This window comes from Cucumis sativus, chromosome 5 (genome assembly GCF_000004075.3).
Source record: "Cucumis sativus cultivar 9930 chromosome 5, Cucumber_9930_V3, whole genome shotgun sequence".
NCBI lineage: Eukaryota > Viridiplantae > Streptophyta > Magnoliopsida > Cucurbitales > Cucurbitaceae > Cucumis > Cucumis sativus.
Window position 1 is genome coordinate 24,388,543 of NC_026659.2, and position 23,797 is coordinate 24,412,339.

The 23,797-nt window shown below is 34.8% G+C and overlaps 3 protein-coding genes across 4 annotated transcripts; 2 read left to right on the plus strand and 1 right to left on the minus strand.

The window, feature by feature from the left end:
• Positions 1-255: 255 nt before the first annotated feature.
• LOC101219740 (pentatricopeptide repeat-containing protein At1g11290, chloroplastic) lies at positions 256-3,011 on the minus strand. The gene has a single exon (XM_004147078.3). The coding sequence runs from the start codon at positions 2,845-2,847 to the stop codon at positions 382-384; it is 2,466 nt and encodes an 821-aa protein (XP_004147126.2). The 5' UTR covers positions 2,848-3,011; the 3' UTR covers positions 256-381.
• Positions 3,012-4,483: 1,472 nt separating this feature from the next.
• Positions 4,484-5,611, plus strand: LOC105435553 (transcription termination factor MTERF4, chloroplastic). The gene has a single exon (XM_031885896.1). It carries the CDS (start codon positions 4,484-4,486, stop codon positions 5,609-5,611), a length of 1,128 nt encoding a protein of 375 aa, XP_031741756.1.
• Positions 5,612-7,546: 1,935 nt separating this feature from the next.
• Positions 7,547-23,023, plus strand: LOC101219502 (nuclear pore complex protein NUP214). Of its 2 annotated transcripts, none has more exons than XM_031885514.1 (16): positions 7,547-7,951; positions 8,034-8,242; positions 8,399-8,567; positions 9,454-9,600; positions 10,321-10,445; positions 14,430-14,542; positions 14,748-14,884; positions 15,578-15,743; positions 15,908-16,757; positions 17,485-17,637; positions 18,724-18,781; positions 19,189-19,322; positions 19,397-19,521; positions 19,838-20,183; positions 20,435-20,606; positions 20,961-23,023. In XM_031885514.1, exons 1-16 carry the CDS (start codon positions 7,738-7,740, stop codon positions 22,832-22,834), a joined length of 4,992 nt encoding a protein of 1,663 aa, XP_031741374.1. In that variant the 5' UTR covers positions 7,547-7,737; the 3' UTR covers positions 22,835-23,023. The 2 variants fall into 2 exon arrangements, with proteins under 2 accessions (XP_031741374.1, XP_031741375.1); XM_031885515.1 differs by having other exon boundaries at positions 9,454-9,570.
• Positions 23,024-23,797: the final 774 nt, after the last annotated feature.

Genomic DNA, 23,797 nt, shown 5'->3' on the forward strand with positions numbered 1-23,797 from the left:
AAGCATAGAATAAAACCATTTGATTTGTTTCTTTAAATGATGATCCGACTTTACAAGTAGAATGTATAGTTTGCGAGTAAAAAATGTGGACTTCAAACAATCCTATCATTGTTGTAAAAAAGAAACAATTAATAATTTCATTCTCTAACTTGTTGAAAGAACGAAACCTCTATTGTATTATTTGTTTACCTTCGATTTAATGAGTGGTTTTGTTAAATCTCTTAAGAAATTATGAGTTCTTGACGATGTAAAACCTAAAAAAAAAATAGAAGATTGTAATCCTTAATAATAATATAAATAGTTTAAACAAAAGAATTCTTTTCAAACAGTTTTACTTCTTTCCCGGTATAACTAACAAGGACGAGAACGTAGGCTTAGAGTTCACCAATAATCCCCACAAGAACAAATTCCATTTTTGAAATGGTGAAATCTTTGCATATCTCTTACTATGATCTCTCTTCCAGTCACTAGTGAGATATACTTGGTTGCATTGTGACAATCACCACAAACTCGTAGGTTCTTTCGGACATGTATCGTAGTACCGGGACTAGTATTTAAAAGACCAAAAGCAATGGCGAGCTTCTCACTATGGCTATTGAGAAGCTGCTCCTGCACATCGTCCTCTACGTCGAGAATCAAGTTAGTGTCGGGCACATAGCCTGCTGCCTTGATTTCATACACAAGTTCTTCAAGAAAGGCATAAATTCTCTTGGATTGTGGATGAGTTGTGCTCCCTGAATAGAAGGAATGAACTTCATTTCTCAATTCCACCACGCTACAACCAGGAGTTTTCTTAAGCCCTTTCTTCTCCATTGTTTTTCTTACTTCGGCTACCTTACTCCATTTTGAAGTAGAAGCATAAATGTTTGCAAGCAAGACATGGTAGCCACCTTCATCAGGGTTCAACTCAAACAATTTTTTAGCTGCTTTCTCTCCAACTTCAATATTTTTGTGAATTTTACAAGCACCCAACATGGCACCATACACAGTAATCCCTGGACTAATAGGCATGTTTTCTATAAAATCCCAGGCTTCTTTGATCCTGCCAGCTCGACCAAGAAGATCGACCATAGCGCCATAGTGATCCATTGAAGGTTCTAATCCATAGTCTTGTTTCATGCTCTTGAAATGGCGAAGTCCTTCGTCCACCAGACCTGAGTGACTGCAAGCAGAGATGACAGATAAATATGTAATATCATTTGGTTCAACTGCTCCCTTTTTCATTTTATCAAAGAGATCTAGAGCAGCTCTTCCAAGACCGTGTGTTCCATACCCATCTATCATCGCATTCCATGTTATGACATGTCGGTCACTGATCATGTCGAAAAGCTTCCTTGCCATATGAATCGCTCCACATTTTGAATACATGTCCACAAGAGCGGTTGTCACAAAAATATTTTTGTCCAAACAAGATCTAATAATTAGCCCGTGAATCCATTTTGCATGGCGAGTAACTGATAATTCTGCAAGAGCAGGTATCACACTTACCATTGTGAATGAATCAGGTTTCATACCTAGAGATTTCATTTCAGAAAAACAGTTCAAAGCCTCACTCACTCTTCCATTCTGAGCATAACCCAATATCATGGCATTCCATGAGACATGTGTTCTTCCATTTAAGTTGTTGAAAATGTCAGAAGCTATGTCAACTCTCTTACACTTGGAATACATGGAAATCAATGAGTTCATTACAGAGATGTCAGAACCAAGATTTAACTGATCCACAAACTTATGAACAAACTTCCCCCTCTCAAGATCACCCAAATCAGCACAGGCATGCAAAGCTTCCATAATGGTTACACCGGTTGGGTCTATCCCTTCTTCCAACATCTTCTCAAAAACTGCAATAGCCTTCTCCGGTTCACCATTTTGAACATATCCATCCATCATGGAATTCCATGACACAACAGTTTTTTGATCCATTCCATCAAAAATCAATCTAGCTGTCTCCACTGACCCGCACTTTGAGTACATATCAGCCAAAGCAGTTGAAATGTTAACAAGCTTTGCAAACCCAGCTCTAATGGCATATCCATGAATTGACTTCCCCACCATTAACAATCCAACATCAGCAGCAGCAGGCAAAACAGTAACCAAGGTAATCGAATCAGGCCTTTGGCCTTCATCCTGCATTCTTAAAACCAACTCCAACGCCTTTTTAGCAAACCCATTTTGAGAAAAACCAGCTATAATCGTATTCCAAGAAACCAAATCTCTCTCGGGCATTCTGTCAAACATCTTGTACGCATCATCAATCTGCCTGCACTTAGCGTACATATTCACAACGCCGGTCATTGCAAACACATTAGCCGCAAACGAATTCGTAATTAGCTGCCCATGAATCTCCTTTCCCCTCTTTAAATCCGCGTTATCGCCACAAACCTTCAACAAATAAGTAAAATTATACACAACAGGCTTAACATCATCGTACCTCATACGACAAAGAAAAGCAAGTGCAGTCTCCAACGACGAGTTCTTCGCATACCCTTTTAACATCGTGTGGTAAAGAGCGTCAAGTTTGTCATCTATTGGCTCGAAAACACGAGCAGCCTCGTTGATGCTGCCATACTTGGAGAATAAGCTGACGAGCTTGGTTTGAAAAAGGTGTTCGTTGTAGAGGCCATTTTTTATGACTAGAGGGATAATTTGGTGGAGCTCTTTCATAGAAGTGCAGAGCTCGAGAAGAACAGCGGCTGGGTGCTTGTAGACATGAGAGGGGATATGGGCTCGTTCCGAAAGAGTGTGAAATGGAAGAGGAGATGATGGAATGGTAATTGAGCTTGATTTCAATGGGGTTTGATTGTGAGCTTTGACAATGGCGATGGGTGGAACAGAGGACGACCTCATGTCCTCTTTCTTCTATCTATGATTTTTGCACAATTCTTCATTTTATTTCTTCCGTCCAAAATTTCCATCTTATGTTTAATAATAATCTCTACCACTCAAACCAAATTTACATCCTAATTCTTAATAATTCATAGCTTTGAATCATTCATTCCAACTTTCTAAAGTTATGAAAGTGTTTTCTTTTTCTTCTAAAACCCAAAATATGTTATAAACAAAGTCGTAAACATACATACGTATATATAGATTGGATTTAAGCAAACATATGTAGTTCATGTTGGAACATACATAAATTTTAAATGATTTCTTGAAACATTATATACATTTAATTTCTTACATTTACCTAAAATCTACGGTATAAATGCTACTTTGTACATGTATTTATTATTTCATATAATCTAAAATTGTATTATAGTGTGTAAATATTTTAAGTATTTAATTTGTAAATTTATTTGGTCTAAAATTAATTTTCAATTGCTTTATAATTTGTAAACATATTTGCTTTGAATGAAAATAATATGGTTTTCTTCTTTTTACTTTTCAATTTTTCAAGTACGCATCCTTCCAAAAAAATAGTAAAATAAATTAATGTATATTATTAATATTTGTTATGGATAGAATTTGAAATATCACATTTATTATTTTTTTATAATTTTTTGTTATAATAATATATTGTTTATATGTGCATGTGTATTTTTAGAAATTCATGTACGTGTAAGATAAATATAATAAAAATAGTCCTTTATTTCTTTGTTCTCTTATATGAATTAATATAACAAAATATCAATTCAAAAACTTAACTTTTAAAAATATATATTAAATTTATTTGAGTAGTATTTATTTGATTAAATATAGCAACCTTTATTTCAATTTATATATGTATTTTTTAACTTCAACACAACGTGAAAACGCTTAGGGCATTTGGCCCTAAAACTATGGACTATGGTTAACCCACCTCACTTTTGAGGGAAAGGTTTTCCATAACCTTCATTTATCTCTTTTTCGCTGTTTCCCTTCTTTAACCTTCATTCCCGAAACACATGCTATCATAATATTTTCTCCAAACGTATACTATCATAACATTATCTATTATAATTCTTTTTCCAAATGCATACTATCATGACACTACCTATCATAATATTTCTTCAAATGCATATTATCATAAGAATAGGAGCATTATAATACTAGGATTATCATAACACTAACCCTTTCATAAATTACTTATTCCCCCAAACGTCTCCTTACTCCAAACTTGTACCATCTATCAGGGTTAGAGGGAGAAAGGTTGGTTTTTCGTTTGAAGTAATTAGATTTTAAGATTTGTTTAATTCACCTGCAAACTACAATTGTAAAATATAATTTGATTGGAAGAATTAGGTATTCTTCTTGATAGATTTCAAGATTTGGTAGATTTTGATAATTGGTTTTTAATTTTGGTTATTTTGATAATGGCTCTAAATTGGATTTTCTATATATCACAAAATTGAAAAGAAAAAAACCCTTTAAAATACGTTTAGGGAAGAAGAAAAAAAAAAATTCACAATCTATATTCATCTGGGCTTTTCCACTCTATCGATGTTCACGGAGCTCAAAACCCTAATCCAAAACCTTGCTTGAATTTCTTCAATCCAATCTCAAAATGTCCAAAATTCCCTCCACTTTTCTTCTACATTTCATCCATAAACGTTTTCTCAATGCCATTTCTACTTCTACATTGCCTTTGCCCTCTGTTTCTACCATCCAATTCCTCACTAATTCATGTGCCCTTTCTTCAGAATCTCCTACTTCCAAAGGTCGAAAGCTCCAGTTCGATGAAAAACACATCCAGCAGTACGAAGCCACTATCGGTTTCTTGAAATCACATGGATTCGAGAATTCACAGATTGCCAAGTTGGTCTCTAGGAAACCTCAGATTCTTCAATGCAAAGTACCAAACAATCTGCAGCCTAAATTTGAGTTCCTCCAGGAAATCGGATTTATCGGTCCTTTACTTCCTAAGCTAATTGCATCAAACCCTTTCATTCTTCTCAGGAGCTTGGATTCTCATTTGAAACCATCCTTTTTTTTCTTGAAGGAAATTCTTGGATCGGATGAACAAGTAACTGTTGCTATTTCTCGTTCTACAAGACTTCTAACCTTTGATTTTAAGGGTATCTTAAAACCTAACGTTGATTTTTTGGTCAGCGAAGGAGTGCCTTCTAGGAATATAGCTAAACTGTTTGCATTGCAGCCTCTAGCTCTTATGAAAAAGGTTGATAGAATGATTAATGCAGTGAAAGTGGTTAAAGAAATAGGCTTTGAACCAAAGGCTCGCATGTTTGTTTATGCAGTTCTAACAAGGCTTTCATTGAGTGATTCAAACTGGAAGAAGAAAATAGATATTTTGAAGAGTTTGGGATGGTCTGAGAATGAGATTTTTACAGCGTTTAAGAAATATCCACTTTTCATAGGTTGTTCAGAGGAGAAAATGAGGGATGTTGCAGATTTCTGTCTCAACACTTCAAAGTTGGATCCAGGAACTCTAATTACTTACCCTGTGTTCTTCAAATCTTCAGTCGACAAGAAGCTCCGACCGAGGTACAAAGTTATTGAGGTTTTGAAGGTGAAAAATCTCCTTAAGAACAAAAAGATTGCTTCCCTATTTGTGAAAGGGGAGAGAGAATTTGTGGAGAAATATGTTGTTAAGCATTTGAATGAAATCCCAAATCTGATGGACATATACAGGGGCAATGTGGAAGCAGAAGCCGAAACCAAAAGTGTTGTATAGGATTGGAAAGTTGTAAGTTAACAATCTTCATCATGATCTTCAAATGGAGAAGTCTGTTGTCTTCCCCTTCCAATTTGAGGCTCTTACATAAATGTTTTGGTATATATTTGTTAGAGCTGTTGATCTTGAATTCTGAGGCCTTGTTTTCCTCTTCCTAATCTCTTACTCTTTCCTTCAACTTTTATAAGTTTGTAGACTAATTTTGAATCTAATGATCTTGAAATGGAGATGAGAGACGCGATTTCTATATCATTTTTATGCTTAGAATGTAATACATGCCAATTTTAGTTTAACACTTTTACTATTCCAAATAATAATCTTACTAGTTTCATATCTAAGGATGGTTTGAATTGATCAGAAAAAAAATGTTCATATCATGTAAACATCATAACTTGTATTTAATCAAATGTACTGTTGTGTACTAATTCAAGTTCAAATGAATTTAGAGTTGGGGATATTTTATTTTCAACCAATTAAAATACTAAAACACCATGATGATTGTTTTCAGACCGTTCATATTTTTTCGATCTCTGCTGAAGCTCGTGCAATCGTGGTTGGGCTCGAAATTGAGTCTATGAGAATTGATCTTTCTGTCTTCTCGAACAATGAATCTCTTGTTCAGTCCCTTAATGGTGTTGTTGAGACCTGTTTGGAGGTGATCATTTCTAGTGTCGATGAAATTTGTGATTTGTCTAATTTTTTTGAGTTTCTTATTTTCTTGAATGCCTTATTGCATGTCGTGGGTTTGATTATTTATATATACACATATATAAACACCATAAATGCAAATAAGGAAAACTTGCAAAACAAAATGACAATTAAATTTGGCATATCATGAATGGGATGTTGTAGTATTGAAAAAATTTAGAAACTTTTTTTCGAGTACAACACCTCTTTTAACTACGGGTGATACAAAAAATGGGGAAAAAAACCAATTTGATCAAGTTGTACAAAATTGATCTAAGGGTTTGATTTGGTTTGGTTAGTATTAAATTGGATTTTTTGATTTGTACTTGGAGAAAACCAAAAAGTACTAGATTGGTTGGAAGACCAACGAAAACCGAGTCGAACCAATGGTATGAATATACTCTTAAAACTAATTTTCATTTAAGTATTTAGAAAAAAATGACCCATTATTATTAGGCACACATGCATGCTTTTTATTTACAAAAGCATAAAAAATTCTAAAATGTCAATTTGCAATTTATTATAAAGAAAATAAAGATTGATTGTTTTAATTTAAAGTTGGCAATAATGATCAATACAAAACAAAGTCAAGAGTGAGAAAAAATAAAATGTAAAAACCAGGAACCAAACCAACAATAAACCGATTCAATCCGAATGAAACAAATCCATTCCTTTTGTTATTTATTTATTGTACATTGATTTAGCTTCTTTTTCTTTTCTTTTGTAAAATTGATTGGTTTGGTTTTTGGTTGACTAAAAAACCGAACCAGACTATCACTCCAAGTTGGTAATACCATTATACGGTCTCACTTTGGCAAAGCCAATACTATAGTTGAACGTGACAAAACTATTAATATAACCTTTTTTTGTCAAGTTACATAAACAATATTGTAGCATACAATAATAAAATAATTTATATATAACACAAAATCTAGTAAAAGACTAAAACAACCCATTTTCAACTTGTTTCTTATCAATTATTCAAAATTGAAAACTATTAGTGATAGCAGCATCTATCACAAGTTGCTATCTACATTAATTACTAATAACTTTTAATTTTATAAATATGCAATCAGTTACTATCATTGACAATGAATATCGATAGATATTTGTATAAATTTGATATTTTAAAAAATGTATAAATTTGATATTTTAAAAAATGTTTATTCCTTCAGGAAAAGATTTTTGTTATATTTAAAAACATTTTATGTTTGTGATATATTTTAAATCTATTTCACTATAGTTTTCATTTCTTTCCCCCACAAGAAAATGCTAAAGGAAAGGAGAAAGAGAAATACATTTCATTTGCTTACCGGTTACCGCCCAAAGACACTTTGGAGTGCGATGCTCCTAAAACCCCAGGTGGAAGAACATCGGTTGGTTCCAAACCCCTTCGGCTGAGCTTCTCTATCGATTCAGAGAGGAGCATTTTGCAATTCATGGCTTCCGTTGATTCGGGACCTTCATCCTTGATTCCACTGGAGGACGCCGGCGAAGGAGAGCAAATTGTAAGGAACGATCTCTACTTCCAAAAGATCGGCAAACCTGTTCCCGTCAAGCTCGGCGACTCCATTTTTGACCCCGAAAGTCCTCCCTCTCAACCCCTTGCTCTTTCAGAGAGTTCCGGTCTCATCTTCGTTGCTCATTTGTCTGGTTGGTAATTTCAATTACTTTCCTCATTGTTGTGATTACCATTGGTTTTTCTATGGTTTTGAAGAAAATATTTCTTGTTAAGGTTTTTTTGTGGTGAGAATCAAGGATGTAATTGCTTCGGCCGAGGAGATAAAAAATGGGGGAACGGGTTCTTCTGTCCAGGACTTAAGCATTGTGGACGTTTCCATTGGAAAAGTTCACATTCTAGCAGTTTCCACTGACAACTCAGTTCTTGCTGCCGTCGTAGCTGGTGATGTTCATATTTTTTCAGTCCAGTCGCTGCTTGATAAGGTAATTATTTTCGCTGGAGCTCGTCGTTAGACCCCTAATATCATACCGTAGTTTATTTGAAACGTCAATTCAGGTATTTACATCGACGGGTAAAATGAGGCAGTCATTAGTTATATCTCTTGCGCTCCATTCTCTCATGTCATTGCTATTATGCAGGCAGAAAAACCCTATTCTTCTTGTTCAATAACTGATTCCAGTTTTATTAAAGACTTCAAATGGACCAGAAAGTTGGAAAATACTTATCTGGTTCTTTCAAAGCACGGACAGTTATATCAAGGATCGGCGAATGGGCCTCTTACACATGTAATGCACGATATTGATGCTGGTATGCTATTTATGAATACAGTAACTTGTGTATAATTCTCAGCAACAATATCAAGTGGCATTTGTTAAGTTTCTTATGTTTTATATTAAATTACTGTATACTTCAAGAAAGTGGATCTTTTTGTAACATACTTGCATGGGGAGATGCTGTCTTTCCCTGCACATTTTTCCTTCCATAATTCTCCATTTCTGAGTGCCTCTTCATAAAAGTTAAACGAGCTCTCTAAAATCTTTCTAGTCAACTCTTACAGTTACTACATCTATTGTGAAGAGCTGTTGTCCGTGTATATTTCATTTAATCATTTCAACTTTGTTTCTTATTGAAGGACCTTCTGTTCTATTTATAATTGTAAGGACGGTGACTTGTAACTGTAATTTGTAAATGAGGAATCATTGCAACCTAGGCCCGTGGTTGTTATTAGCATTCGCCCTTAGGGAAACAGCAAAGGACCATCATTGAATTGAGACTCAATTCACTGCTTGGAAATGTTGGAAGGATGACATGGGAACACTGCTCATTGGCACAAAAGTTAGGGGAGCTAGGTCAGAGATAGGAATGTGACTGAAGATAGGATATTCATAGATTGTTGGACTTAGTTAGTTTGACTATTTATCTTAGAGATCTTTATTTTTCCAGGAATTAAAACTCATTTTTACTTTTTGATACTGAACAATTTTAATTATTGCATTTTTCCCTTTCTCTTGCATGTACCCTGCTCTATGCAGTGTCTTTGGCGTATATTTTCTTCTTCTTTTGTATTCTCTTGACCCTGGTTTTCTTACTTTTTTTCCCAAAGCAATCCATTAAAATGAATTATTGTCAGCAAAACTTTGTTTGTGTAGAGCTACTATTTTTGAACTTCTTTTAAATCTTATTTTGGATTTAGTTGAATGCAGTGTGAAAGGGAAATTCATTGCTGTGGCTAAAAAGGACACTCTTACCATTTTCTCACACAAATTCAAAGAACGACTATCCATGTCACTCTTGCCGAGTTTAGGGAATGGTGAAACTGATACAGACTTTACAGTGAAGGGTTCTCCCTCTCTCTATCTCTCCTGTGTGTGTGTGTGTGTGTGTGTGTGAAAATGATATTTATAGAATATTGAAATGTTTAACAATTTTCATCATTCATTTTTTATTTGGTTGGGGGGGGGGGGGGGGGGATATTTCTTGTATTTTACCTTTGTGATGTGTCATATGGGGTATGCGAGCTCAGTATTTTTAGGTTGGCTACAAGTTGAGTTTGTGTTGTTAGCTTGGACTGAAGTACAAGTTGAGTTTGAGTTGTTAGCTCGGTATTTTTATAATTATGATAAACGAAAATGACCATTGAGAAGAGGGAGAGAATACTGGTGAGCATATATATTCTAACACATAAGGAGCCAAAATAAATCTCCTATTACTGGGTTTTCGGTTCATCATGGCTAGTTTGGAAATTTGCCACTTCCTTCCCCTTTTGTAATTCTTTTTCATTACCACATTATTCCATTTCCTAAATAAAATCATAGGGAAACAATTAAATGGGCATTTCAAGAGAACAAGGGATTCTAAATTCTAATTAACTCTAAATAATCCAAAAAAATTAATATAATTAAAAAAGAAATTTCTGAAAACTAAAATAAATTGGAAACAATAGTAGTGCGTACCATACAACAAAACTGATATATTTGACTTCAATTATAATCTTACATTGGTTATTCTAGAAAGTAGTTATGGTTACTATCTTTTAACTTGATTTATGGTGATTTCTCAGTTGACTGTATCAAGTGGGTCCGTGCTGATTGTATCATCATAGGATGCTTTCAAGTGACCGCAACAGGTGATGAAGAAGATTACCTTGTCCAAGTTATCAGAAGTAAAGATGGAAAAATCACTGATGTGAGTAGTTGTGATTTTTTTCCTTTCCCCTCTCCTATTCCATTTCTATTTTCATGATAATGATTGTGTTCTTTATCATGCTTGTATATATTTTTTTTAATATTTGTGAGTGTCTAGACCAACTTACGTGCTCCTCGACTAATCTCATGGAACAACCTGCTTAACCTTACAACATTAAAGTTGTAGGATATTAAATCCTAGGTAGGTGACCTACATTTCTATTATCATGCTTGTACTTAGAGATAGGAGAGACAATAAGGAGGATGATAAGGGTTGCATTTGACTTGAGATGGTGAGAGAAATTTTAGAGGATTTAAGAGGTGTAGACTCATGCTAAACTTAATGCCTTTTCAAACATTTGTGACTTAAGGACCTTTGTAATTATCACGTATCATCCTCTAGGCCCTGTTCTTTTAGACTCCTTTTCCTTGTTATGTCCATTGTTGTTTGATTCAGTTTTTTGGTTGTTTTTTTTACAAGCCATTTGTATTCTTTCATCTCTCTCTCAAGCTTGGTTTCTTGATGAAAAGACAATCTTGTACATGGGTCTTATTGATGTTTATAATTAATTGTGAAACCTCAGTTTGTTTATCAATTTCCTTGAGTTTATCTCTTTGGCAAATCATTGTGGGATATTTGGGGTGGGGGGCAGAAACAACAAAGTGTTTAGAGGTTTGGAGAGGGAGGGAGTTTCTAATGCTGTTTAGCTCTTGGTGAGGTTCCATGTTTCTCTCTCGAATTTGGTTTCAAAAACTTTTCATAATTATCTTCATCTTACTAGTTGAAAACCATTTCTTTAAAAGGCTTTTTGTGGGCTTGGTTTTTTGTATGATCTTGTATTCTTTCTTTTTTGAAAGCAATTGTTTCTATGTAATTTTTTTTTTTGGGAAATACAAACATTTCGTGGGGAAATAACTCCTTGGATGTTGAACGCAAATAATGAGCCTGATTATTGCATATGGTAATTTACAGTGGACTTCACCAGATGTACAAGATATAGAAAATTTGTCTTTAAAAACAAACCATTGTTATTGATGAGAAGAGACTAATGCTCAAAATACAATGATATAAAAAAAACAATAAAGAGACAAATCCTTCTACCATATTGTAATTTACTCAATGAATGAGACTTGTTTCTGAAAAAATGCTTCTTTTGTGTACATTCGTGGATCGTGCAAGGTTGTTACCAATGAATGTGGGGTGGTTCACTTTTGGAGCTTTTATTGTTAAACGGGAGAGATGGGATGCTTAGGAACACTGAAAAACTTATGCTATCCATTCATGCTTATGAATGGTGATAAAGTACAAGGAAACTATTTCAAATTTATTTCATTTGAGACGGGAAGAGTGGATGGAGATCACAGCTTCAATGCCTACATTTGTACTTTTCTAGATAGGGCTTTACTTATTGGCAGAAAAGTGGAATTTCACGATGGTTTCTCGTTGACTACGGCTAAAATCTTTTAAGGGTCGGGTGGCAGGCCAGGTTTCAACTTGATAAACTTATCTTAGTTGCGGCACGATGGAATTAGCCTCCCCACAATAATTTTTTTTTACCACAACCTTCCATTTCATTCGAAAACGACATGAGCTTTCTTGTTCTAGAAGGGCATCTTGTCAAAAAGTCCAATTTAAGGAGCCCTCAATTAATGAATTATATGTATTCCAATGTTTGCCAACAATCATGGAACCCTCAACTCTATCCCTCCTTTGAATCAAATTTTATGCCTTGCAAACATTTCCCTTTTTAAATGTCAATCAAGAGGGAAAAGTTGTTTAAACATCTCTTGAAGCTAGTTTCCCAAAGATTTTCTCTATTCTATAAAAAGGGAGCTTCGGTGGCAGATTGGTGGGATACAACTTAGATGGAACCTGGGATGGCTTTCGGTTGGGTCAAAGAAACGATGGAATTAGATGGTCCTTTGATGTCTCAAGCTTATTCTCCACCCTAAGAAGTTGAAGGGTTTTCGGTTGGGTCTGAGAAAGTACGGAATTAGATGATCCTTGGATGGCACAAGTTTTTTGTCCACCAAATCCTTGTTTTTTCACTGTCTCACCATTTTTTAACATGACCATGACAAAGTTGCTTTGGGAGTTTGAAATTTCAAAAAGTGATGATTTTCCTTTGGTTGCTAACACAGGAGATTAAATACTCAGGAGAAAATGCAAGCACAAAGTGTCCTTGAATTGCCTTCAACACTTCTATTTGGGATCTTTGTTTGGTATGTGCCTAGTCTTTGGACCATATCTCCTTACACTTCCTCTTGCGCCTTTTTGATTTGCATATCTGTCTATCCAAGTGGGTGGATTGGTGGTTACCTAAATCCCTCAACAATTGGAGTTTGGAAGGAACGTGTTAAATCAATCATAACTCAAAAGCTTAAATTGACGAATAAAGGTAAATTTTATATTATCAACACTCTCTTCACTTGTGGGCGTGAAATATGTTGAATACCCAACAAGTGGAAATCAATCTTTGTTAAATTTGATAGTATGAGGTTTCATCTCAAAATCAATTGGCAATGAGAGGAGTAACCCATCTATCTTATCTGGAGTATGAGTCCCTTTGGTTTTTTCAATGTGGGACTCCCAACTTCTCCAATATGCCCCCTCAAGATGGTGCCTCTTTGGGTTCACCTATCTTAGACCGAATACCTTTGGGTTTAATGGGCTCTGATACCATGTTAAATTTGAGAGTATGGGGTTCCATCTCAAAACCAATTGACAATGAGAGAAGTAGTCCATCTATCTTATATGGAGTATGAGTCCCCTTGGTTTTTCCAATTTGGGACTCCCAACTTCTCCAATAATCTTAATTGAAAAGGAAATGACATTGCATAGATTTGAATACATGACCTTGTGACCACCTTCTTTGATACCATGTTAAATCACTGGTTGACCCAAAAATGTAATTGATGGATGAAAGGTAAATGTTATATCATCTAATAGAAAAACTATATATGTAGATTACTTCGGGATCCTTTTTATGGGGTTTATGGCTTGAATTTAACAAGAGGATTTTTGAAAATCAGTCGACCTTTTGCTTCTTTCTTTCCCCACTTTGGAGTTATTGTATTTTGAGTATTAGCCTCGTTTCATCATTTCGATAAAAAGTTTTGTTTCCTTGGAAAAAATGAAGACTAGTCCACTACTTTTTCTACTTTTTGAGATTTTGTACAACTAGATGCTTCATGGTGGAGACATAGTTACGGCAAATTTTTCTGTTATGGATCCATTCCATGATCCTTCATGATTGGAAGGCTTTTTGCCGGTACCTTTCTTGAGTGGTGAAGCTTTCTTTTCCCAGCCTTTACATTTTTTTGTTTCCTTTTTTCTTTTTGTTACCTTCAAACCGTTAACTGAAGAAGGGATTTATCATGAAATATCCTATGATTCCTGCCAAACCAAATTTTGGAAAAGAGAGCTTTGATTGCATCAACTATAGTTGAGCTTTATTAGATAAACCATGTGCGGCCTTATTAGTAGAAAAGGAGTAGTTTAGGCTGAAACTTGAGTGGGATTGGCAGATGGTTGTGTGAGGGAACTTTAGCAGTCTATTGTTCAAGGGAATGATAGTTAAGTGTTTTAATATTTTCTTTTTGTGTTCATTGAATCTTTCATTTACCTGTGAATCATGTATCGTGTTATTATTATTAGTGCCCTATAAAAGTTAGTGTCCTAGAATCAAGGTCAATCATCTTGGATTAAACCGTCACCTTCTTTTTTTGGTTGTAAATTTGTTATTACTATTCTGATCCTCTGAATGAGAATGATGCAACTTTATCTAAAATTGACGGTGAAAGTTGTGAACTATCGCAGTTTTCATATATTTTTCACTAAATCGTGTTAAATGTATGCAACTTGTTTAAAACAATACAATCATAGAACAGTGTCATAAACTGATCGTCATGATGAATTGAATTTGTTATTTATTTATTTATTTTATATGTTTAGTAAATTAATTTTTGTAACTCTCTTTTGTAGGTTTCTTCAAACAAAGTTTTGTTATCATTCTGTGATATACATTCAGGTTTCACTCGTGACATTTTGCCTGGTGAAAGTGGGCCTTGTTTATTGTTGAGCTATTTGGATACATGGTATGCAGAAATTACTTGATTTGATTTCGATGCTTGAAAGTGATTTTTTCTTGAAATTCCTTATTTTTTATTACTACCTTTTCTTCCTTTAAACTTTTGGTTATCATTTCATCAATTTTTCTTTCTTCTTTTTGTTGCTGTGGGATTTTAATTATAAACCCACATATCAACTTTATTTTTTTTCTCTTTCTTGATATGGATGCAGCAAGCTTGCAATTGTTGCAAATAGGCTCTATGTGGAAGATCATATTGCATTGCTTGGTTTGTTGCTAGAGGTTGAGAATGAAGTTGCAGTTGTTAATATTGATAGGAATACCTCTCTCCCGAAGATTGAGCTTCAAGGTTAGTGATCTCGTGATTAGTGTTATGAAAGACTTCTGAAACTTTAAAATGATGTTGATTGCTGAATAGTGAATATAACCTTGAGTTAGCTATCTAAAGGCTACAGTCAGCCTGACAGCTTGTGTAGTTCAAAAGTAACTAATTTAGCATACCTTAAGTTTAAATATAAATTCTGATTTGTGAATATAAATAGTAATAAATCAAAGAAACTGATCCTAATTCTAATGAATTAAGGATTTGACCATTATATCTTAACCCTACTACATCACGTTTTATGCTATTGTTTTTGTAAGATAGTTCTACTCGTTTTTTAGTCAATGTTGGCCCTCTTGTATTTCGATTTTTTTTCTTAATGAAAGTTTGGTTTCTTGATTAGAAAAAAATAATAGTTACAATTTGGTAAATCTGAGTTATAATTTGAGACATTACATTATGTGATTATTTTATATCGATTCTTCTAATAGTTGCTTGGATTTTGTTTTCTTTTAGGGTTTATCTATTTGATTTTCCTGGTTTACTCATGCATACACAAAGTAAAATGATCATTTTTTGTTAGAAAGTTGGGGTTGGGTTGTGTAGTCAATTTTTACATACACATTTATGCATATGCTCATTGATTAGGTTTTTATTTTTAGATTCTGCAGCATCTCTTCTTCTGTGAGATGATTCTATCTCATTCTTGTTTTGTTTCAGCGAATGGAGATGATAATTTGGTTATGGGGCTGTGTATTGATCGAGTTTCTCTTCTGGGGAAGGTGATAGTTAAGGTTGGATTTGAAGATATGAGAGAAGTCTCTCCATATTGCATTCTCGTGTGTCTTACTTTAGAGGGAGAGCTCATTATGTTTCAATTTTCTAGGTAATGACTTTTATGTTTTAAACCTTGTTTGTTATTGTACCAGAGGCCCAAGTCTATTTTTACCTTAAATAGATGTTTCTATCTTTTGCTTTTTATAGCAGCCTGGATATTATGATTATTGCTCTTGATTCCCTTTTACTATTGGTGTTCAACTTTTCATGCAGTGTCAACGAAACTGAAGCTCCACATGAGACTGTTTCTGCTTGTGATGATGAGGAAGATGATATAACAGTGCCCACTGATGATCGTTCTGAATCAAAGGAGTCTAGAGAAGCAAACATAGATCATAGGATGCAAGTTACGGAAAAAATCGCAATCAGTAGTGAGATTCCTAGGGAAAAGGGTAAAACTTCAAATGACATTAAGTCTTCTAGGAATGATCAAAGTCTAGTATATAACATAGATGAGAGTGCAATTGTTAGCCCAGAGGGTAATACTAAAAGTCAGAAAGTGGATTCTTTCATTTATTCACAATCATTGAAGTCTTCTGCCCCGGAGAGACCACCTCACTATGAGATTGGGAACTTTGATAAGCCAGTTCTAAAATTTACTGGTCTCGGGTCTGCTTCTATTTCAGGAAAGTCTGAGGATGTGCCTAGCCAGCCCTTTCCCAATGTAAAAGAATCAACAAAAAGATTGGGGTCAACTGGCTTGATGGCTGCTTCTGAGTTATCCAGTGAGAAAGCAATGTCTTTTAAAAAAATTGATCCAGTACCTTCAGTCTTTACTTCAAATTCTCTTCAAAGCAGCAACACTGAGAATTATGGACCAAGTTTTGGTACAGCAAATGCTTTCACAGGTTTTGCTGGAAAACCTTTTCAACCAAAGGATGTTCCAAGTACATTAACACAAAGTGGGAGACAAGCAACGGGAGGTGCTGGTAAAATTGAATCTTTACCAGTGATACGTAGCTCACAAATATCATTGCAAGATAAGTTCTCGTCAGGGAAAATTTCTAATGAGAAACATGATGGTTCAGAGCGATATTACAGCAATTCCCCCCTGGCAAAACCAGTAAGTTCTGGACGAATTTTATTCATACAATTTGTCAATGTGAAGATATTTGAGTCTAATATAGGAATGGCTTGGTTTAAAATCGGCCATTCTTTGGCTTGCTCATACTCCTCCAATCCATCGTCTTTGGAAAAGAATCTTTGTAAAGAAAATACAGACTGTCTCCATTTTTACTAGTATAAAAGGAAAAGTGGATAAAACACTTGCATGAGCTTTCCTCTCCCTATATATATACCTCTTAGGAACATCTTGAATTAGAAAATGAGATTTCCTTTGGTTGAATGATGACCCGTGTGTGACTAGCGAAATCATGAGGCCCATGTGTTTTTATATGTGAGTTCATATTGTATTTTTGCCGTTTAATTAGTCAACAAACATCTCTCTGTTTGTGTAATTATTGGTCGTGACTAGGTAACTAAAAAACATCCCCCCCCACCATAGACTTGTTTTATTTTTTTGATAGTTGTGTTTCTCTTCTATTCAAGACATTTGTCTCAATGGGAATACCTTTATTTTTCTGTTATAATTTATTATGTTTTGAAAATTTTTGTGTCGATTTTTATTAAGATTCTTTTCATCACATCAATGAATTTATTTTATTTTTAAAATTTTATTTCCTTTTAAAACCAAGGAGAAAAGGTGTCCCACCCTCAAACTGCAGTCTCCAGCCAGCTTTAATATTGTTTCTTAATAACTTTCTCCCTTCAATGCTCCCTTTTCCCTACAGATGAAGGAAATGTGCGAAGGGTTGGACACACTTCTCGAATCTATTGAAGAGTCGGGTGGGTTCATGGATGCCTGCACTGCTTTCCAGAAAAGCTCCGTTGAAGCTTTGGAACTTGGCTTAGCCAGTCTTTCAGATGGATGCCAAATATGGAGGGTAACTGTCAATTGTTATTTTATATTTTTCAGTTTGTTAATAATTATCTCCTGTATTTTGTTAGACGGGGAATATGTTTGTTAATTAATATAGCCTTATTATTTATTTATTATTTAAAGTACTAGATTCAGGAAAGGGAGAAAAATGTAAAAAGGAAATTTATGGAGTAGACAGTGACTGCTGGGCTTCTCATCTAAGTAGTAATGGTCTGTTTAAGAGATTAGCAGTGGAAAGAACAGAGAAATGACGTTAGCTTGATGATGGAAGCATCTCATAAGAGAAATACTTGAAAAAGAAAATGTATGATATGAGAAAAGATGGCCAGTACTCCTTTCCTAGGGACTGATGGCCGTTCCTCGATACTAACTGAGAATCAACGAACATGTTTGACTAGAAAATTTAAGAAAGAGCTGAGAAACATTAGGTAATTGATTTACAAATGACTCATTCTATAAAATATTGAAAGTATAATTCAGGTTTCAAGTCTTTTCTAGGGATGTGACTAATTGAAGATTCATTACATGATTAGTTGCTTGAGTTTCTTCATGATTGTTTCCTCAGATTTGCCATTTATGTGGATTTAATGGCGGTTTCTGTAGATATATGTTGGGATAATTGTTTTAACTAGCAAAACTGCTTGAAATTTCAAATATAGCAAAATGTCACCGTCTATTAGTGATAGACGACCCTCACTAGATTTCTCTGGTGTCAAATTCTTTATGAAATTATCCTTTAGGTTTTGTGTTGCTTGCAAGGACTCTCTTTTGTGGCGATACTCCTTTTTGTTGCCTTAGCATTTTTATGGATGTCCTTTTAATATTATTTATATTATTTTTTATTTTTATACTTTTTTTTACATTTTTTCTCAATGGAAGTTTGGTTCTTTATATAAAAAATGTGTTTAAATGCCCTGCCCTCTCTTACCTTCCCCAAAGTTTACATTTTTTTAAATTCTTGCAATTGGAATCATATGCTTTTATTTTGGGTTCTTTGTTTAGGGCTCCTTTTCTTTTCTTTACCCTATTTTTTTCCTCGCTATCAATATAGTTATCTAACACGGGGATTTCTTTTTCCTTCTTTTCATAGAGCACAATGAATGAGCGTTCGCAGGAGGTACAAAATCTCTTTGACAAAATGGTTCAAGGTATTAGAAGCTCAATTTCTTGTTTGTTTATACATTATTGATGGTGACCCTGTTGGTGTAGAATGTTCCTTCCTGATCTATCTGATATTGGAAAAAAGCCTTTATTTAGAATGCATTGAATGTTTGAACTCAAAGAAATAGAACTCTGGAATTTCATTTACATCCTTTTCAAACATTCAGTCTAGATGTTTATAAAAAATCTTATTGGTTATCACGGGAATTTGATTGACATTTGCAAATAACAAGGCTGGAGATCTGGAGTACTGGGATTTTGTTGAAATAAGTAGCAATTATGTCAGTCCATTCATCAAGTTGACTTGGTGAAATATTAGATTGAAAATCATAATTGATTAATCTCTGGTGAAAATTTCATAGATATTTTACATTCTCAGTCTATTTGGTTTCAGTTTTGTCAAAGAAGACATACATTGAAGGTATTGTGATGCAATCTTCTGACAGCAAGTATTGGGAACAATGGGATCGTCAAAAGTTAAGTTCTGAATTAGAGCTGAAGAGACAACATATCTTAAAGATGAATCAGGTAGTCTATTCTTGTTTCGAAAGTCATTGAATTTCCCCAATTTTAGACGTTATTCATATTCTTCTCTTTTCCAGAATATAACCAACCAGTTAATTGAGTTAGAAAGACATTTTAATGGTCTTGAGCTGAATAAGTTTGGTGGAAATGAGGAAAGTCAAGTAAGTGAAAGAGCTCTTCAAAGGAAATTTGGTTCGTCAAGGTACTTCCATTTTCTTTTTCTGGCTCTTAGATGTAAGACTTTCGTAATCTTTGTTCTTTTGTTGTTTTTAATTGTATTGCTTTACTTCTATTCTTATACTTCTTTCACTACTTTCTGGAGTTTGTATCTTTTGAGCAAATCTCTTTTCATTATATCGTTGCAAAGTTTTGTTTCTAATTTTGAACATGTGAGCAAGAAAATCCTGTCTTCATGATGATTGAAATGAAGTAATTTATTATCTCTGTTATCATTCACTTTTTAGCTGGTTTTTTCTTGAGTAGCTTGACACTGGTTTCTTCATCAAAATTTGTTACAGGCATAGTCATTCAGTACATAGTTTGAATAACATTATGGGGTCTCAATTAGCAACAGCTCAACTTCTTTCTGAAAGTCTATCAAAACAATTGGCTGCACTCAATATGGAATCACCCTCTTTGAAAAGGCAGAGTGCCACGAAGGAATTGTTTGAGAGTATTGGACTTACTTATGATGCTTCTTTCAGTTCTCCAAATGTGAACAAAATTGCAGAAACTTCTAGCAAGAAGCTTTTACTTTCTTCTGATTCTTTTTCAAGTAAAGGTACATCGAGAAGAAAACAACAGAGTGGAACTAAAAATTCTGAAGCAGAGACTGGGAGAAGGAGAAGAGATTCACTTGACAGGGTACTGTTTCATTGAACGTCTATTTTTCTACTCTTACCTTTGTTTCATATGGAATTTCTTTTTGTTAATTGAAAATGATATTTATATTACATGATTAAAATAAATTTGGACTAGATGTGCCATACACAATAAAATAAAATGATGAAGTTGTTCGCTGACCACTTTTGCTAGGAAATAAATGTGCCATATCCATCCTCTAATTTTGCTATGCTTTTGTGTCCTAATATTTATTCCCTGTAAAATTTGTGTAGAACTTGGCTAGTGTTGACCCTCCAAAAACAACTGTCAAGAGGATGCTTTTGCAAGGAATTCCTTCCTCTGAGGAGAAACAATTTTGTTCTCGCACACCTGAAGGAGCTGCAACAGTTGCACGGCCTGCTAGTCGCATAACATCATCTATTTCATCGTCATCCAAAAATGCAGGTAATCTCTAAGATAAAGCATAAGCAGTAGGTTTTTATAGTCATTTGCTTGCAACTTTCACAAATTCTATAAGATCTCCTTTTGAGTTTTGAATGTTTCAGTTCGAGGGTATTAATAGGAGATTTAATAAGGGCATAGTGATAATTAGCTACCGGTGCTTTGGTTATAAATAAGATAAGTTATGTACTTGAGGAGTGGGAATCATTTTGGTATCCTTGGTAGATTTGTTGAGGGAGAGACATAGTCTTCTTGAATGGCTATTGATATTGCAAAAAGTTAATCTTTGATGTTTTCAATGTATTTTCTGTGTTTTGGTTACCTAACATCCAGCTTATATTTATTCTACATATGCAGGACATGACTCTGAGAACCCGGAGACTCCTTTTATGTGGAATAGCCCTTTACAACCATCTAATACCTCTAGACAGAAATCTCTACCTTTGCAAAAAATTAATGTGACACCACCATCTCCACCTCCAGTATTCCAATCATCACATGATATGCTGAAAAAAAAAAATAATGAAGCTCACAGTGTGACTTCAGAAAACAAATTTACAGACGTGGCGTGTCCTGAAAAGTCAAAAGCTTCTGATTTCTTCTCAGCCACTAGGAGCGACTCTGTCCAGAAATCTAATATAAACGTTGATCAGAAATCATCCATCTTTACGATATCATCTAAGCAGATGCCCACACCGATAGATTCTATTGCTACCTCTAATGTGGACAATCAGAAGACTGCTAACGTAAAGGAGAGGCATACAACTACAAGTCCATTTTTTGGATCTGCAAATAAGCCCGAATCTCCATTTGTTGGTTCGATGCCTTCTCTGGTTCCTACTGTTGATGGATCAAGAAAGACTGAAGAAAAAAAATCAGTGACAACAATTTCACAATCAGTTTCAGCACCGGCTCCGTTAAATACTTCTTCAAGTGCATCGACTTTATTTTCAGGATTTGCTGTAAGCAAAGCTCTTCCAAGTTCTGCTGCTGTTATAGATCTCAATCAACCTCCGTCAACATCAACCCAATTGAACTTCTCCTCTCCGGTTGTTTCTAGTTCTAATTCCCTATTTCAGGCACCTAAGATTGTACCAACATCACCCACTCTATCTTCTTTGAATCCTACATTGGAGTCCTCGAAAACAGAGCTATCGGTTCCGAAATCAAATGATGATGCTGAAGAGCAAATACTATCTTCGAAGCCTGGGTCTCATGAACTGAAATTTCAACCTTCTATAACACCTGCCGATAAAAATCATGTAGAGCCGACTTCTAAAACCCAGACTGTTTTCAAAGATGTGGGAGGACAGGATTCAAATGTAGTAGGGAATGCTCAACCACAACAGCCATCTGTTGCTTTTGCTTCAATACCTTCACCAAACTTAACTTCTAAGATTTTTGCAAATAGTAGAAATGAAACTTCAAATGCAGTGGTTACTCAGGACGATGATATGGACGAGGAGGCCCCAGAGACGAATAACAATGTTGAGTTTAATTTGAGCAGCTTGGGAGGATTTGGAAATAGCTCTACCCCTATATCAGGCGGTCCTAAACCAAATCCATTTGGTGGTCCATTTGGTAATGTGAATGCAGCCTCAATGACCTCTTCCTTTAATATGGCATCTCCTCCAAGTGGAGAGCTGTTCCGGCCTGCATCGTTTAGCTTCCAATCTCCATTGGCTTCACAAGCAGCATCACAACCCACAAATTCTGTTGCATTCTCTGGTGCCTTTGGCTCTGCAGTGCCTACTCAACCGCCTTCGCAAGGTGGGTTCGGTCAGCCTTCTCAGATTGGAGTAGGACAGCAAGCACTTGGTAATGTTCTTGGTTCATTTGGACAATCAAGACAGCTTGGTCCTACTGTCCATGGAACTGGTTCAGGATCACCTGGGGGTTTTAGTGGTGGCTTTACGAATGCAAAACCTGTTGGAGTTGGAGGTTTTGCAGGTGTCGGTTCAGGAGGTGGCGGCGGTTTTGGAGGTGTTGGTGGTTTTGCTGGTGCAGCCTCAACCGGTGGAGGATTTGCCGGTGCTTCCTCTACGGCAGGAGGTTTTGCAGGTGCTGCAGGTGGAGGCTTTGGAGGTACTGCAGGTGGATTTGGGGCGTTTGGCAGCCAGCAAGTAAGCGGCGGTTTCTCTGCTTTTGGTGCTGCTGCTGCTGCTGCTGCTGCTGGTGGAGCCGGAGTAACTGGAAAACCTCCTGAGCTTTTCACCCAAATTAGAAAGTAGAGTTTAGATCCACTATTTATTGATTGGGTTCATAAGCAGAGAGTAGAATGTAGATTATTTGTGTTGCACCCTTTTTCAGTTTTTAACTCTTTTTGGATCTTAGATAACCTTCACATTATTGATTAACTTCACATAATAGATTAAGAGATTAAGGCATATATATATATGTTTTTTCCCCTTTCAATATTATACTTTTTGAGGTTATTTTGACTGTTTATCTTTGACATGTACATTCAAGATGAAGTCATTTTTATTATTAGGATTTGTAGTGCAAGGATGCAAAACCAAACAATTTTCTTATTTAGTTCTAGCTTTTAATTTATTTTGAAACTTAGATTTGTTTGTTTGATTATTTACTAAAGTTTCCTTTTAATTTTTAAAATAATAGCAATAATCATCGAAATACATTTGAATGTTTCACTGAACCTCCTACCTTCAGAAGGGAAGATTATGTCAATTATCGATGAAAATAAACCGTTTTAAATGAACGTGAGAATAAAAGAAAAACGAACTTTACACGAAATTTACAAAGATAAAGTGCATTAAAGAAATGAACCTACATCAATACATAAAAACTTTTTCACTATAATTTGATAAAATCAATAAACAAATATAGAATTTTTAATGAGTCATTTTTAAAAATAGCGAATAAATTAAAATATTTACCATCTATATTAAAATTTCGAATTCTATCCATGATAACCACTAATAGAAGTTATCTATATGTTAGTAAATATTTGGTGAAATTTTCTATTTCTCACAATTTTTCATTTATAATTAGTTCTATTGCAATTATAGGAATAAGATTTAAAGTTAAGTAGATAGTGTAAATTAGAATTGGGGTATTTTAAAAATAGCAAAATAAATTATAATATTTACAAGTTATAGCAAAATTTTGAATTTTATTACTGATACGTATCAATGACTATTAACGATAGAATTTACCAAATATTTTGTAAAATT

Coding starts and splice junctions, on each gene's coding strand:
- LOC101219740 (XM_004147078.3), bottom strand. CDS start 2,847: ATGAGGTCGTCCTCTGTTCCACCCATCGCCATTGTCAAAGCTCACAAT.
- LOC105435553 (XM_031885896.1), top strand. CDS start 4,484: ATGTCCAAAATTCCCTCCACTTTTCTTCTACATTTCATCCATAAACGT.
- LOC101219502 (XM_031885514.1), top strand. CDS start 7,738: ATGGCTTCCGTTGATTCGGGACCTTCATCCTTGATTCCACTGGAGGAC. Junction 8,243..8,398: donor TCCAGTCGCTGCTTGATAAG/GTAATTATTTTC, acceptor GCTATTATGCAG/GCAGAAAAACCCTATTCTTC. Junction 10,446..14,429: donor AAGATGGAAAAATCACTGAT/GTGAGTAGTTGT, acceptor TCTCTTTTGTAG/GTTTCTTCAAACAAAGTTTT.